We start from the raw sequence: 16,207 nt of genomic DNA on the forward strand, positions 1-16,207 counted from the left end.
GGCGCTGGCAACCACAGCCACTCGGTCTTGGAAGGGTTGAGCCTGAGTCTGTTCCTCCCCATCCAGACCCGTACGGCCTCCAGGCAACGGGCCATCACGTCAAGGGCAACGTTGGGGTGGTCTGGGGTGGAAATGTACAGCTGAGTATCGTCAGCGTACTGATGGAAATCCACCCCAAAACCACGAATGATCTCCCCCAATTGTGGGCAAAACTCATTTTGCAAATATCTTGCTTAGCAACATAAATTTTGAGCTCAACTGTGGTCATAAGTAGAGGACTACCTTTATGAAGAAAGTAGCAAGGGAAAAAAAATCAAAATTGGCAGAGGAAACAGTTGGAAATAGCTTCACTTTTAGTATTATAATTCAAGGCTTTTCAACCAGTGGTATGGGTACCACCTGTGGTACATTGACACCTGGCAGGTGGTACGCGACCATCCTAGAAAAATGGTAGCGGGGGAGGGGGATGAGCTGAACCGGTAGCAGTACCGCACAAGCCTGAGCGAGAGACGGCTGGAGCTGCAGGGCTGTCAGGGCTCAGCGGAAGTGCCAGGATCAGCGCTTCTTCGGGACTGTCAGGGTTCAGTGGAAGCGCCAGGATCAGCACCAGGCTCCAGCTCAAGAAGCGCCGATCAGCTGGAATGTTGCAGCATCTCCAGGGTCTTGTGATTTACATTCAGATGCTTGGCAACTGATTCATATTTATGATGGTCACAGTGTCCCAGGGTCATGTGAAGTGACCAAAACCTGCTGCAACCACCCAGCAGATGGGGGGAATAAAAACCAAACACCCCTCCACCCCACCCCTGCTGCCAATCCTCAACAGAAATGCTCACAACAATGAAAACCTCGGACAGGAGGAAGAGCGCTGCCGGGCGGGCAGGCAGATGTCTTGCTCGGTTGTGGCTTGGGAGGCACTTTTTTCAGTGCCATTGTAACTTCGAACAGTCACTAAGCAAACTGTTGTGAGGACTACCTGTACTTCATCACTTTTTTCCTTTTTGGGGGGGTCATCAAGTTTTTGACACCTTGCTAGGCGACTGGTGGTACTTAGATATTGCCATATCCTAAAAGTGGTACAATAGGTGAAAAGGTTGAAAAGCCCTGTTCTATACAGTACAGTATTTTGAATTGAAGTAATTGGACATTATTACAAATACTACTCTTCACTAACTTGGAGTAATAAGTTTATTTCCCTTTCCTTACCGTTTATGTTATAAAATGCTAAATTCTAATTCTTGATTGTAAAATAAATACTAACATTGTGTCTCTTGATAAACAGTGGACTTAGCTTTTAGGTGAAAACATATTTTTAGATGAACAGATAGATTACATGCTGTCACTTTATTAGTAGCAAAATAAGAATTTTCTGTGAAACGGAGTGAAATTCCCTTCCCTTCTTGTGCTTGTTAGGAACATTTTCTAGAGTTTATTTTAAATACTTATTTTTTCTGATTTTCAGCATATTCGGGATTTTCAACCAACACTAAATACAACCCATCTCAGATTAAAGCAGAAATAGCTAGTCGACGTGATAGAGTGAGTAACATTTTTAAAAATACTGTATATTAAATGTAATTATTTAAATTCATATTTTACCACAATAGAATGATTGCTTGTTAGGAAAAAATGGTATAATATATGCATTAATATTTAAAGTACTTTTTTTTCAGAAAGTACATAATATATTCTGGTAGTAATTAAGCCATTATATTGCGTGATCTTTTTATTTATGGTAACATTTTAAAAAGCAATTGCAATTTAGGATGCAGGGATTAATTTAGGGAAGTATGACATAATACTAATCCTAATATTTTAATTATTTTTATATTTTATACTCTAACGTGCTGTAAATACTGGTTGTAAATTTTATAGTTGTAGATTATCTAAAGCTGGTCTATGACAAAGAATGTATTTTTTATTAATATGGCAAAAATAACATTGGATATCACAATGTAATATTGGTTTTCATAGTAGTGCTCATACACAGTTTGAAACCAAATTGCAAATTTTATTGTACATTGGAAGAAATATAATGCTATTAGATTTTTCTGTCTAATTAGCTAATTTAGTTAAGCACAGAAAGCTCATACTGTAATCTCAGACTCAACAACCCTATATTAAGAAACTAAACTGTGATCATCAGCTGAACTATCAATTGCAATAATTTGTTTGGTTATCGGCACAATTGTTTCTTCATGGTTTTATCTCAAGCTTTCTAGATTAAAGAGAGAATTAACACAGATGAAGCAAGAACTACAGTACAAAGAAAAAGGAGTAGAAACACTACAAGAGTAAGTTGAAATACAAAAGGACAGGCCTGTTGTTCATGTTAATGTTTTATAATGTTGGCAACAAAAAGATGATAAAATAATGATATAAAATAATTTTATATCTTATTTTATTTTCAGTTTTAGTCGTGTGAGTAGGTTTTTTTAAAAAAACTAGTTTTTACTTAAGAAATAACCCTCCTGGTGCTACTGAAGTAGTATTTGTATAGAACAGTGTCTCCTTTCTCATGACATCTGTACATTGTATACAGTAGATCCTTTTATTTTTTCACTTCTTCTTTCCCTCTCTATCTGTATCTATTGATAGAAGGGTTGGAAGGACAGTACTTCACATAATTTAATATAAATGGCAAGACGGAAAAAGGTTTTCCTACTCTTCACCTCCACCATTACTTGTGACCATCCAGTTGAAAAAAAAGGGGAAAAAATCTTAATATCAGTCTTCAAGGTTTATTCAGATTTGTATTACCCAAAGTGAGTAAACTTTCCAGTGTATGTTTGTGTATTAGGATTGATCGGAAGATGTCTAATTCTCATATGAATTATAAATTGGATGAAGCCCAAGCAATAATGAATGAACTTCGAAGCATCAGGAAAGCCATATGTTTGGGTGAAAGAGAAAGGCAAGATTTAATGCAAGTAAGAAGTAAATAATAATGTTTATGGTTTTATAATGTCTGCTAACTCTTATAATTCTTAGGGATGTCCTTTTTCTTAACCAGTAATAGAAAAAAAATGAATTACTATACCTTGTTATTTAGTGGTTGGCATATTTTTGAAGCATGAAAATATGTACTTTACTTCATATTTTGTTGTATTGACACCCAGAGTCACTTGCCTTTGAGATGGGTAGCTATAAAAATTAGATAGATAGAAATATAAACATTTTTTGTAATTCTTAATAATGTTTTTAACTGACTTTGTCTTGGCTATACGTGTAAAGTCAATTATCACTTCATATCTAAAATAGCTAACCAAATACAACTCTTAGACCAGTGTAGGAATCTCTACTACAGCAAAAGCAATGATATTTTGCAGGCCAATTTCTTCTTTAACTCATCTTGAATTTACCAATATCTGTTAGAACTGGAATGAAATGAAGGAATTATTATGAGTTTGGCCTTCGTTTACAGATCAGCTATAATTTTATAGTGTTGCAGGAACAGACACCTTTTTTTAATCACATAAATCCTTCTTTGAAGATAATGTTGACCTCATGATAATTGTAAGATAAATGCTGAAAACAACCTAACTTTGAAAGTTATGTACTTTTCTTTTTAAAGAGTCACATACATGTATCTATATAGGTAGACCATAACTCTTAAGTCATCATCCATTACTGTACTGTTAATTATATTACTTTTTACCTGACATGACTATTATCATGTATATTGGGTCACTCAAGCCCTCGTTGTTTCCCGCCTGGACTATTGCAACGCTCTCTACATGGGGCTCCCCTTGAAGTGCACCTGGAGGCTCCAGCTAGTTCAGAATGTGGCCGCGCGGGGGATCCTGGGGGCCTCTAGATACTCCCATGTAACACCTCTCCTGCGCGAGCTGCACTGGCTGCCTGTGGCCTTCCGGGTGCGCTTCAAGGTGTTAGTAACAACCTTTAAAGCGCTCCATGGCAATGGACCTAGGTATTTGCAAGACCGCCTCCTACCAAACACCTCCCTTCAACCAGTCCGCTCCCACAGAGAGGGCCTCCTTAGGGTGCTGTCGGCCAGTCAATGCCGGCTGGCGACCCCCAGGGAGAGAGCCTTCTCTGTGGCAGCTCCTGCCCTCTGGAATGACCTACCCCCCCGACCTACGTACAGTTGCGGACCTGCCCCTTTTTCGCCGAGCCCTGAAGGCCCATCTATTCCGTGCGGCCAGCCTGGCGTAGTTTGATTATGTTTTAGTGGGGGTTTTGTATGGGGTATTTTAGAGCAGGCCTGTTATTTAATTTGATTTTAGAACAGAAACTTGCGTATATTTATCGTGGTTTTTATTATCGCCTGTTCACCGCCCTGAGTCCCGTAAGGGAGATAGGGCGGTATATAAGTTCAATAAATAATAATAATAATAATAATAATAATAATAATAATAATAATAATAATAATAATAATAATAATAATAATAATAATAATAATAATAATAATAATAATAATGGTTTCGCCATGACGCATCTGGCCTGCGGGCCCGGAGGTTTGATATCCCTGGCTTAAGAGATCTGTACAACACAGCTGCCTACTATCTGTCTATCCCTATTGGATGGTAGTTGCCTCAAATTAAGAAATAAAAGCATCCTTCATAGAGGGTTTAGCATATTATTTCTACTGTTTGGTTTCAGATTTGTCCATGGCTATTGTTGTGTTTCTACACTTGGGAGCTATTTTAAAATGTTTGTGTTCTATTTAATATTTCTTTAAACTTTCTTCCTTGTAAAGATTGTGCTCTCTATTTTTTCCATAACTAAGGAAAGTTTTGTGAACTTTTTTTGCTATTTTGCTATTTTAAAAAAAACTATTAAACCATGAAAAAGTTTCATATAATTGTGTTTTTAATGTTTCTTTTTTTTTTCCAAGAGTCTGGCCAAGCTGACGGATGGATTCAGAAATAGTTGTTGCATTACAGAATCTTTTCATGATCTTCAGCACAATTCTGGTTCATTCAATGACTCCAATCTATCTCAACTATATTGTGATGCTTGTTCTCAAACTGACATCATTGGCGAGGTATACTATGTTTTCAGAGAAAAAGTTGTCATTACTATTGTATTAAAATATGGCTACTGTTCTGTTACATACAATACGTATAATATTTTAATATAATTTAATCAGATCAAATCAAAACAGTGTTTCATATGCATTGGTGCAAATAAGAAAAAAACATGTATACTCTTGAAGCAAAAGGTAATTTAGAAATTTTATGGATCACATTTATGCCCAACATGTTATCTATTTCAATCATGCTGAATTACTTTAAAAAAAAATCTAGAAAATATAGAGCAGACAGATTTATCAAATATACATTTTTAAATACAATAGTCAAATGATCAATAATAAATCATAGGCACAAAGTCATTAACTAAAAAGGAAGTACAAAAATCAAAGTAAAATGCCTAGCTGTTCAGGTTTCCTTACTAGTAATGTTGAGGAAGTCAAACAACTTCCACATCTTGAGAAACAAAACTACAGAAGTGAGAAAGAAATTCTTGCAGAATTTTCTCCTTAAAGAGCATGCATACAACAACTGTTTATTTGTTTGTTTGATTGATTTAGGTGCCCCTGAATATTTTCTCATGTTGAGATCATTGAGAAATTTGTTTCCTTCAGATTTCAAAACAGATTGGATATTAGTTCCACTGGATCAACAACATTTTCTCTTTGTTGCTAGTGCTGGAGTTTTGAGAGAGAAACCAGTTCTGAAGATGTCAGGGAACTGACAGGGATTCTGTAATAGAATCACGCTTCCTAGGTTGCATCTCTGAAATTCTAATATTTTTGGTGACCTTTAAATCCACATGTCATGGTTTCGATAGATGAAATCCAGTAAAAAACTTTAAGACAAGAATTCTTCCTTAGAGAACATTTTATTCAGGAAACAAAGTACCAGCACTACATAGTTGAACCCAAAACTAGATTACCTTCCCCCAGATACAAAGTAACAAGTTGCAAGTCCCACCCCCACAAAGCAGTCATAAATCACATTCTCCAATTAGCCCGGAGCGCGGGCTCTCTCCCCAGCTCCTCAGCCTGGCAAAATGTTTGTGTCCTTGAGTTCCCATGGAGGTGCATTATTATTATGGCTAGCTGAGCTTAAGCATTCACCCCATCCCCCCTTCCACACCTGATTTCTAAACAAGAAAAAGCATGTTAAAAGCAAAGGAAAAATGGCTTCAATTTCCATTAGTTGTCAGAGCAGGAACATCCATTGTTACAGTGTTGACATCCGGCCCCCCTTTACAAAAAAGATAAATCCTGCAATTCAAACAAAACCATAGCTTGGGTTGCCTCTCGGTTTATTAGGGTGTTTATCATAGAATTTACGAATGAGCCTGTCGGCCTTTACATCACTAGATTTTACCCAAGTGGCCTCGGATAATGGATATTCTTTCCACTGTACTAAATACTGCAACTTTCCCTTGTAAAGTCTAGAATCAAGAATACGTTTCACGTCATAATGTGTCTGTCTGGCTACCACCAGCGGGCCAGGTGCCTTCTTAGGGGGAGCTCGTAGAGTAGAACCTCGAAAAGGTTTCAATAGGCTACAATGGAACACAGGGTGGACTTTCCCTAAGAGTCTTGGAAGCTTTAACTTCACCGTAACTGGATTTATGATCCTTACGATGGGAAAGGGACCAAGGTATTTCGATCCCAATTTCTTACTAGGCAACTTGAGTTGTAAATATTTTGTGGATAAGTAAACTTTTTCCCCAACCTGGAACTACCTTTGGGGAGCCCTCTTTTTATCCGCTTGTTTTTTATATGCCCTGGAAGCCTTTTTCAGAGCGAGTTTTGTTTTCTTCCAAACCTCTCCCCACCCTTTCACCCACTGGTCAAGAGTTTGGGAAGCAGAGGATCCCTGAGGATATTCAGGTTGAATTGGGTTGAATTCTTTTCCCGTAGCAATCTTAAAAGGCGTAAAACCAGTGCTGCTATGAACAGTGTTATTATAAGCCACCTCTGTGAAAGGGAGGAGGTGGGTCCAGTTTGTTTGCTGATAATCCACATAGCTCATAGCACCTGAGGTACTGCTCCACCACTGAGTTCGCTTTTTCAGCCGCCCCATTCATAGACAGGTGAAAAGCCGATGACAGTCCCTGCGATGAGCCAATTAGTTTGAGAAAACCCCTCCAGAATTTGGCCGTAAATTGCACTCCTTTGTCAGAGATTATTTGCCTTGGCACGCCGTGCAGCCTGTAAATGTGCTTAAGAAACATCTTAGCTAGTTTCTGGGTCAACGGGAGTCCTTTGCAGCAATGAAATGAGCCTGCTTCGAAAAAAGATCAATCACAGTCCAAATCACCGTATTTCCTCTACTCTCAGGTAACTCAACTATAAAATCCATAGCAATTTCTTCCCATGGCTAGGAAGGATCCGCAACCGATTGTAATAGTCCAGGGGGCTTTCCCGGAATCCTCTTCATGGCGGCACACACCACACAGCTTTTTTAAAATAAAGTTTTATTGAGTTTTATAAGGTTAGGGAGGGGATGGGGTCAGTATGGGAGTAGGGGTTCGGGGTGGGGATCAGGGTTGGGATTGGGACAGGGATGGGAACAACAATGGCGTTACCCCCATTAACATTTTCAAGCTTTAGCAAACAGACTATTGTCCGGGTACATATGTTCAATAACACTAATTAATATAATAGTAAATAGCTATAGTGAATATGAGAAACAATAATCATAAACAGTGTCAGTTAATCAATACATATCCTTCATCTTACTAGTATATATTCACGATAAGATATCACATTCATTTCTCATTAGTTCGTTTTGCTAACCATTGGTAAAAATTATCCCATGTTTTAAAGTAAACTGAATCTTCTTTCTCTTTAATCTCTAAAGTTAGTCTGTCCATTTCTGCACATTCTAAAATTTTCTTAATTATGATCTTTTCAGATGGTAAATTTTCATTTTTCCAATATTGGGCAAATGCTATTCTCGCTGCTGTCAATATATGCAATATTAAATACTCATTCTCCCTCTCATACTTGGCTCCTAGTATTCCTAACAGAAACAATTCTGGTTTAGATTCTATCTGTATTTTAGTCATCTTTTCCAACCATGTATGAATCTTAAGCCAGAATTTTTTCGCTTTAGGGCACGGGCCGGCAACCTGCGGCTCCAGAGCCGCATGCGGCTCTTTGAGCCACTTCCTGCGGCTCCGGAGCCTTCTCTGCCATTTTCAGAGAGAGAGAGAGACAGAGAGGCACTTGCACTTCCCTTCTCTCTCTCTCTCTCTCTCTCTCTCTCTCTCTCTCTCTCTCTCTCTCTCTCTCTCTCTCTCTCTCTCTCTCTCTCTCTCATGCAGACTTGCCCCCTCGCAGAGCTCCTGATTGGCCTTGCAGCCGGGTGCCCTTCCCCCTGGGAAAAGGGTGGCCAGAAAGGGCCTTTCCAGGGCTGGCCCGGTCCGAGGTGCATGTGGCCGGAGAGCCGCGCGGGGAAGCCCTCCATGCTGGGAGCTGCCCAGCAGAGCCTCTGTTGAGCGGGCCAGCCCTCCCGCAAGCCGCGGCCCTGGTTGGCCAAGCAGAGCCGGAGGGTGAGTAGGGGGGGAAGGGAGGGGGCTTACCTGCACCAGGCGGAGGGGCAGCCAAGCCGGCCTTGCATCTCCCCGGGACGGGCAGCAGGGGGCAGGGGCATCGGTTCCTGCCCGTCCCCGGGCCGCTGAGCCGGCCTCGCATCTCCCCGTGCCAGGCGGCAGACGGCGGGGGCATCGGTTCCTGCCTGTCCCTGGGCCACTGAGCCGGCCTCGCGTCTCCCCGGGCTAGGCGGCGGGCCGCTGAGCCGGCCTCGTGTCTCCCTGGGCCGGGCGGCAGGCCCGGTGGGAGCGGCGGGCACATCGATTCCTGTCCGTCCCCGGGCCGCTGAGCCGGCCTCGTGTCTCCCCGGGCCAGGCAGCAAGGGGCAGGGGCATTGGTTCCTGGCCGTCCCCGGGCCACTGAGCCGGCCTCGCATCTTCCCGGGCCGGGTGGCAGGCCCGTTGGGGGCGGCGGGCAGCGGGGGCATTGGTTTCTGGCCGTCCCCGGGCCGCTGAACCGGTAAAATCAAGACATGGAGGTGCCGCGACTGGCTTTTCGAGTCGCCGCGGACCTCCATTGACTTTCATGGGGACTCTTGGCAATGAAGGGGCCGATTGAAATCGCTTCAAGGATCGAGCTGCAGGATGGCTTTGAGTGGCAGAGAGAGACATAAAGAGATGCAAAAGCGTCTCCACAGGAGAGGCAGCAAGGGCAGGAGATGAGGAGGAGTCAGCTATGTCCGTGCACAAGCCCCAAAAGCTTTCTTCCTCTCCCTGATCTTGCCTTTCTTGCTTGCCCTCTAATTTAGGCTTCTTCTGGGTTTCCTCAACCTCCCCCCTCCCCCGTTTTATTTTAATCCCACCACCGCCTCCCTCTTTCGCAAAGTTGAGATTCTGGGGACTCGGAGCTCGCTTTGCTCCTGGAGTCACTTGGCAAAGTTTGAAGGAGAGGCTGTCTGCTCCCACCTCCCACGGAGCAGAACTGCTGCTTCCTCGCCCTCCCAGCGAAAGAACCCCAGAGAGCTGGAAGAAGTCTTTTTTCCCACTTTCTGCTTCTCATCCTCTCTTTTCCGAGCACCCCTCCCAAAGCGAGCCAGAAGCCTCAACTCCAGCCTCCCGCAGCAGGCTGAGATAGGCGAGCCCGAGTGGCCGTCTGCTGCCGCCTCGGAAGATTCACCGCAGCAGCTCTTTCTCCCCGTCGGCGTCCTCCTCCGCTCCCTTGGAACCTTCGCGCCACAAGGCAGAAAGAAGAAAGTCCCAGAGAGAGAGCACGCGGGGCGGGGGGAGAGCAGTCTTTTCTGAAGGAAGGAGAAGCCAGGACGGCAGAGCCGTCCATACCAGAGCTGGATGGGAGGGCAGGGCCGTTGCATGTCTCGCCTTAAACTCCACTCTTTAATCAAGCCCCCTGTTGTGTGCGTATGTGCGCGCACGCACATGTGCGCACACATTTTGCAGCTTCCCTCTTTTGTGAGGGAAACGAGTCCAAGTGGCTCTTTCACTGTTTCAGGTTGCCGACCCCTGCTTTAGGGCATACCCATCAGATATGATAGTAGGTTACCTGGCTTTTGTTTACATTTCCAACAGTTCGAAGCGTTTTTAAACATTTTTGCTAGTGTTAACTGGTGTCATGTGCCATCTATGAAACATTTTATACAAATTTTCTTTATATGAATCTGCTTTAGTCAGTTTAATGTTTCTATCCCATAATTTTTGCCAATCTTCTAAATCTATAGAATATCCAAAGTTTTTTGCCCATGTTATCATTGTTTCTTTTACTTGTTCTTCCATCTTCAAATTTAGAAGAAATCTGTAAAGTTTCTTAATCAAGTTTTCATCTGTTTTTAACAGTATTTGATCAAATTCTATCTGTTCTTTATAAAATCCCGTTGTCTTTGCATCTTTTTCATATCTTGTTTGAATTTGCAAATAGGGCCACCATGCTAAGTCTTGCCTATCTTTCAGTTTTCCGTCCTTGTCCAGAATATCCTTGTAAGTGACGACTTTGTCGTAGTTAATTAAATTTGGGTAAGCAAAAGCTTCCATTGTTGAAAGCCACTCAGGATGTTTAATATAAAATTTTTGTTTTATTTTTTCCCATTCTAAAAAAAGTACATTCCTTATAGCATGGTTTTGGAAATATCTGTGTGTTTTATTTTTCCCGTACCATAGAAAGGCATGCCAACCCATTTGTAGGTCATGCCACTCTAAGTACGGTAGTCTTTTATTTCTCAGCATTATCCATTCTTTAAGCCATGGTAAAATAGCTGCTTGATAATATAGTCTCCAGTCTGGTTTCTCTTCAGACCACAGACTACCTTCTTGATCTCTCCTTGCAGTCTGCAGTTCGCAGTTCACAGGCAAGCTGAGAGTTAAAAGGATTCTACGTTTTCTTGTTATCTGTCTTGCTTTAAGAACAGTGTAAACTTCCCTGGCTGTTTTGTTTGAACTCGTGCCAGCATATGTGGGGGCTTTTGAGTGAACATTGGCAGTGATTAAAAAGACTANGACATGGCTCTTCCAACAAGCGGGATTGGCCTAGGGAATTTTAGTGGGGTTTTTTAAGAGAAATTTTAATGATATAGGCCATAACAAATATTTCTTTTTAATTTGGTTTTAAATTAGGTATTTATTGTTGCATTGTTTTATAAGGCTGTTAGCCGCCCTGAGTCCGGTAAGGAGAAGGGCGGGATATAAATTGAATAAATAAATAAATAAATAAATAAATTGCTTTGCCTCCGTTCAGGGCCCTGGGTCATCACATTTTGTTCCCGGCCCACTCCCAATTGCTCCTCCAGACCAAGTTGGGTGACCATGGATCAGCTCCGTGCGGAAAATGATCAGTTAAAACAGCAGGTGGCACTCCTGACTGCACAGATGGTGCAGATGCAAGCAGCTCGGCCACGCCGCAGAAGCCCTGTTACAGTGCCGGAAAAGTTTGATGGCTCACAGGCACAATTCCCATCGTTCTATGGGCAGTGCCAGTTGTGTATGAGCCTTCGGCCTGAGGACTTCCCCACTGACTGGGATAAGGTGGGGTTTGTGATAAGCCTGTTGACAAGAAAAGCAGCACGTTGGGCAACACCCCTGCTGACCCAGACCAATCAGCTGCTGGACAATTATGCAGAGTTTTGCCGGCAACTCAAGGCCATGTTTGAGGACCCGGTTAGGGCCCAGACTGCAAACCGTCGGGTAAGAGAGTTGCGGCAGGGGGGTGGTTTGCTGACAGACTACATTGCTACATTTCAGTTGGTTTGTCAGGAACTGCAGTAGAACGAGGCGGCGCTTATGTACCAGTTTCAGGAAGGACTTTCGTCCGAACTGGATGAGCTGGTATGCACCGAATGCCTTTGCTCCTTGCAGGAGCTCATGCACCTGTGTCTCTGTATCGATGCAAGACTCCAGCAGCGACGGGTGCGACGACGGACGGAGGCCTTGCCTGCACCTGTTAAGACAGTGGCACCGTTGGCACCGCCTCTGGATGAGCCAATCCAGTTGGGGGCTGCATGACCTCGTCTGATCCAAGCTGAAAAAGATCGCCGCCACGAAGGCCTTTGCCTGTATTGTGGCGGTCCAGGCCATATGGTGGCCAAGTGTTCTATGAAGGCACCCAAAGCAGCAGTGGGAAATGGGCCGGGCTCGCTTGGAAACTGGTCCAGTACCTCCACCTCAGCAGACTCTTGTTAAGCACCTTGTGTTACCAGCGACTGTGTTCGTGCCTGGTCAAGGAGCGATGGAGGTCCAGGCCTTGGTGGACTCAGGGGCTACTGCAAATTTCATGGACTCGGCTTTTGCCGCGCAGTGGTCCATTCCCCAGCAGCAGTTGTCACCGCCAGTCTTTGTGGAGACAATTGATGGGCAGCCCCTTTGTTCCGGCCCAGTGGTTGCTTCAACCAGACCCCTTCACATGCGTATTGGGCCGCATGTGGAAGAAGCCGTGTTCTATGTGGCTACTGTTTCCCACTTTCCAGTGGTGTTGGGATTGGAGTGGTTAAGGGCTCATGATCCGCAGATTATTTGGTCATCTGAGGCAGTGCGGTTCCCCGGCAAGAAGTGTGCTACCCATCACCTGCATGTCTGCGCAGGGAATGTGCTACCTATGTGGACCTTGACCTACCGGCAGAGTTGGGGGATTATGCCGATGTCTTTGGGGAAAAAGAGGCAGATCAGTTGCCCCCGCATCGGTCTTATGACTGCCCGGTTGATTTCGTGCCCGATGCCAAATTGCCGGTTGGCCGGATTTACTCTCTATCGGAACCGGAGTTGGCAGCCTTGGGGGACTTCATCGACAAGACCCTCTGGAAGGGGTTTATACGGCCTTCCACCTCCCCGTTGGCTGCGCCAGTGCTCTTCGTGAAGAAGAAGTCAGGGGAGCTTAGACTATGCTGTGATTACTGGAAATTGAATGCCATCACGATCCATAATCGGACCCACTCCCGCTCATCCCCAAACTCATCGAGAGGCTCTGCCAGGCGAAAATATTTACTAAGTTGGACTTATGGGGAGCTTACAACTTAGTCCAAGTTTGAGTGGACTGCGTTGTTTGGCGACCCCCGTGAAATGGTCGTTCGACCCCAAATGGGGTCGCGACCCACAGGTTGAGAACCGCTGGACTAGATGATCACCTTTCCCAGGCCTGCATCTACTGGGCTGTCACTGATCAATTGCAAGAGTGGTATCAGGCCGCAGTGAGATTGGACATTGAGCTTGCTCGTTACAAGAAACTGTCCCTTCAAGAAGCTGGGCCAAAACCAGAGCAGACCAGGTGGCCGCCTCCATGAAGACCCCCAGCCATCGCAGCCATGGAAACCCCCAAGCCACCTGCCGGTCCACCAATCAAATGCTTCAGGTGCGGATAATAGGGGCATCAAGTGGCGAATTGTACAATCCTGTACCCCCAACAGGGAGATAGATCAGGGCCACCGGTAAGGAAGAAACCAGCCCAACAGCCGGCAAAAGAAAAATCAAGCTGGATCACACAAGAACCCATCACCTAGGTCACATCGCCCACACAGGAGAGCGCCAAGGCCCAAGCCGGACCTACCACCGCTCTACCCTCCTATGACAGCAATGACAAAGGGGAGAACGACCTGATGGTGAGTCGACCCGTTCCACCTTTTTCTTTTACTGCTAAGCTCGTAGTCCCTAAGACAGGTACAAATGGATCTGAAAGTGCTAGTGGACTCAGGATGTTCCCGGTGCGTTATTAGTTTGCCAATTGCCCTCAAGATGGGTATACGAGCAAGATTGCTCTCCAGGCCCATGAGGTTCAATCAGGCAGATAGCTCCTTAATGGGAGGGACTTTAGTCACCCATCTGACAGAACCTACATGCTTAGAAATAGGTGAACATCGGGAGTTCATCTGTTTCGTGGTGGCCCCCAAGATGACTGAGGCTGTGATTCTAGGTATAGCCTGGAAACCTTTTATCTGAGGGGAAAAGGAGATGAGGACTGTGAGATTGCCCACAGGGCCCAAATCCCCTCTTGAGTCTGCCGACGTTACTGGAGGGTCTAAGCCATTTGCCGAATCAGCAAAGATAGCTGCCATTCCCTGACCAGGTGAACCACCCATTCCCAGCGAATACCGAGATTTAGCGGAGGTGTTTAGTGAGAGTGTAACATCCTGCCACACAATCGGCCAAATGACTGCGCCATTGAACTATTAGCGGGGGCTAAACTCCCAAGGCCGAGAATATACGCTATGACCTCCCTCAAAATGGATGAACTATAGCAATATGTCAACAAAAACCTAGCGAAAGGCTTCATTGAGCTGGCCAAATCCCAGGTGGGAGCTCTGGTGTTATTTAAAGAGAAAAAAGACGGGTTGCTTTGTCTCTGTGTGGATTATAAAGGGTTAAATGCTGTGAGTATAGAAAACAAGTACCCCCTCCACCTCCTGAAGAACCTACTAACCCATCTTGCAAAAGGGAGCATCTTCACTAAATTGGACCTAAGAGAAGTATACTACCGAGAATAAGAAAAGGAGATGAATGGAAGACCGTTTTTAACTGTCCTATGGGTAGCTATCAGTTCAAAGTTATGCCATTTGGACTACAGGGAGCTCCAGCTATCTTCATGCAGCTGATCAACCAGGTGCTACACGATCATTTATACAAAGGAGTTTTGGTGTACCTTGATGACATCCTGATATACAGCAAGAACATAGCTGACCATGTGAAGCTAGTGCGAGAGGTGTTAAAGAAATTATTAAAAGGGAAACTACTGTATATGTTAAATTGTCGAAATATGAATTCCATCAGATTATTTAGGCTACAAAATTTCCAGTGAGGGTATTGAAATGGATGCTGGAAAACTGAGAGCCGTAATCGAATGGCAACTCCCAAAGACTCGCAAACAGCTTCAAAGCTTTCTGGGGTTTGCCAACTTTTACCGACAATTCATCCCTCATTTGCCAAAATTGCTTTACCTCTCACAGATTTGTTTAAAAATGGCAAAGATGACAGAAAGCTGCGACCGGGCCAGCCGCTAACATGAACTATGAACTGTCAAACTGCTTTTGAGAATCTGAAAAGATTATTTGCAGTCGAGCCGGTCCTAAAGCACCCCTGCCCAGGGAAGCCCTTTGTGATTCAAGCCGATGCCAGTGACATGGCCGTCAGAGCTGTACTATTGCAAAAGAACCATGAGGGGGTCCTACAGCCCTGTGCCTACACCTCAAAAAAGTTCACTGAATGTGAGAGAAGGTGGCAGTGTGGGAGAAGGAAGGCTTCGTAATTCATTGGGCTCTGTTAAACTGGCGGCACTACGTAGAGGAGAGGAAGTTGCCTTTTGAAGTATGGACCGATCACAAAAACTTAAGAGGCACTGAAAACTCCTCGCAAGCTTTCCCCGAAGCAAGTACGGTAGGTGCAGTATTTTAACCGGTTTAACTTCACCCTGAAGTACATACCGGGAAGGAGAAACTTTTTAGCCGATGCTCTATCCAGATTACCTCAATACAAGAGTCAACCTGAAGAGATTAATGAATCAATCATACCTACACCGCAAGTTGCGTCTCAATTAACACCACCATGAGCCCCATCTTAGAGAGTCCCAAACCCAGACGATCCTGGGACAAGAAAACTAAAACAGGAACTCCTCAATGATCGATGGTTCAAGGACAATCAAGCCACCCTGGTGTGTAGGGATGGATTAGCGTACAAAGGGGGGAAGTTGTAATTGCCTGAAATCCTCCGCCTTAACGCTCTCCAGCACGGTCACGATGTGAAACAAGCTGGACACTTTGGCTATGTGATGACCCAGGGCCCCGAAGGGAGGCAAAGCAATCAGCTGGCAAGAGCAATAGTCTTTTTAATCACTGCCAATGTTCACTCAAAAGCCCCCACATATGCTGGCACGAGTTCAAACAAAACAGCCAGGGTGTCAACGCTGCAAATACTGTATATTCTTGCTTTGACAATGTGCAGAACTGTCTGGTATATATATAGTTAAACCAGCAACTAGGAAAGGGGGAGGAGCATAAGGATAGCCCAGGAGAAAGAAACCGGAAGTAAATCACATCTTCCAAGTTGATTGGAAGATGTGAACCATGACCCTACAACAAGGGAGTAGAATGCTAGGCGTATCGGAAGAGAAGCAGTTCTAAGCATTCCACCATTGTGTGCTGACGTACTGTAACATCAATAAATGCTTTTAGGAGAAAACATGCCTGAAAGTCCTTTTAAGTGTTTC

At 44.2% G+C, this 16,207-nt stretch overlaps 1 protein-coding gene across 1 annotated transcript in view; it reads left to right on the forward strand.

Moving 5' to 3' along the window:
* WWC3 (WWC family member 3) overlaps positions 1-16,207 on the forward strand; it is a 157,212-nt gene that overhangs the window by 65,137 nt on the left and 75,868 nt on the right. The window contains exons 11-14 of the mRNA XM_029284339.1: positions 1,463-1,539; positions 2,215-2,294; positions 2,801-2,930; positions 4,859-5,008. Coding sequence (XP_029140172.1) covers positions 1,463-1,539; positions 2,215-2,294; positions 2,801-2,930; positions 4,859-5,008 — 437 coding nt within the window. The remainder of the gene's footprint in view (positions 1-1,462; positions 1,540-2,214; positions 2,295-2,800; positions 2,931-4,858; positions 5,009-16,207) is intronic.

Source organism: Protobothrops mucrosquamatus, unplaced genomic scaffold (genome assembly GCF_001527695.2).
Source record: "Protobothrops mucrosquamatus isolate PMUCROS unplaced genomic scaffold, P.Mucros_1.0 scaffold_125, whole genome shotgun sequence".
In the NCBI taxonomy this organism is placed as follows: Eukaryota; Metazoa; Chordata; class Lepidosauria; order Squamata; family Viperidae; genus Protobothrops; species Protobothrops mucrosquamatus.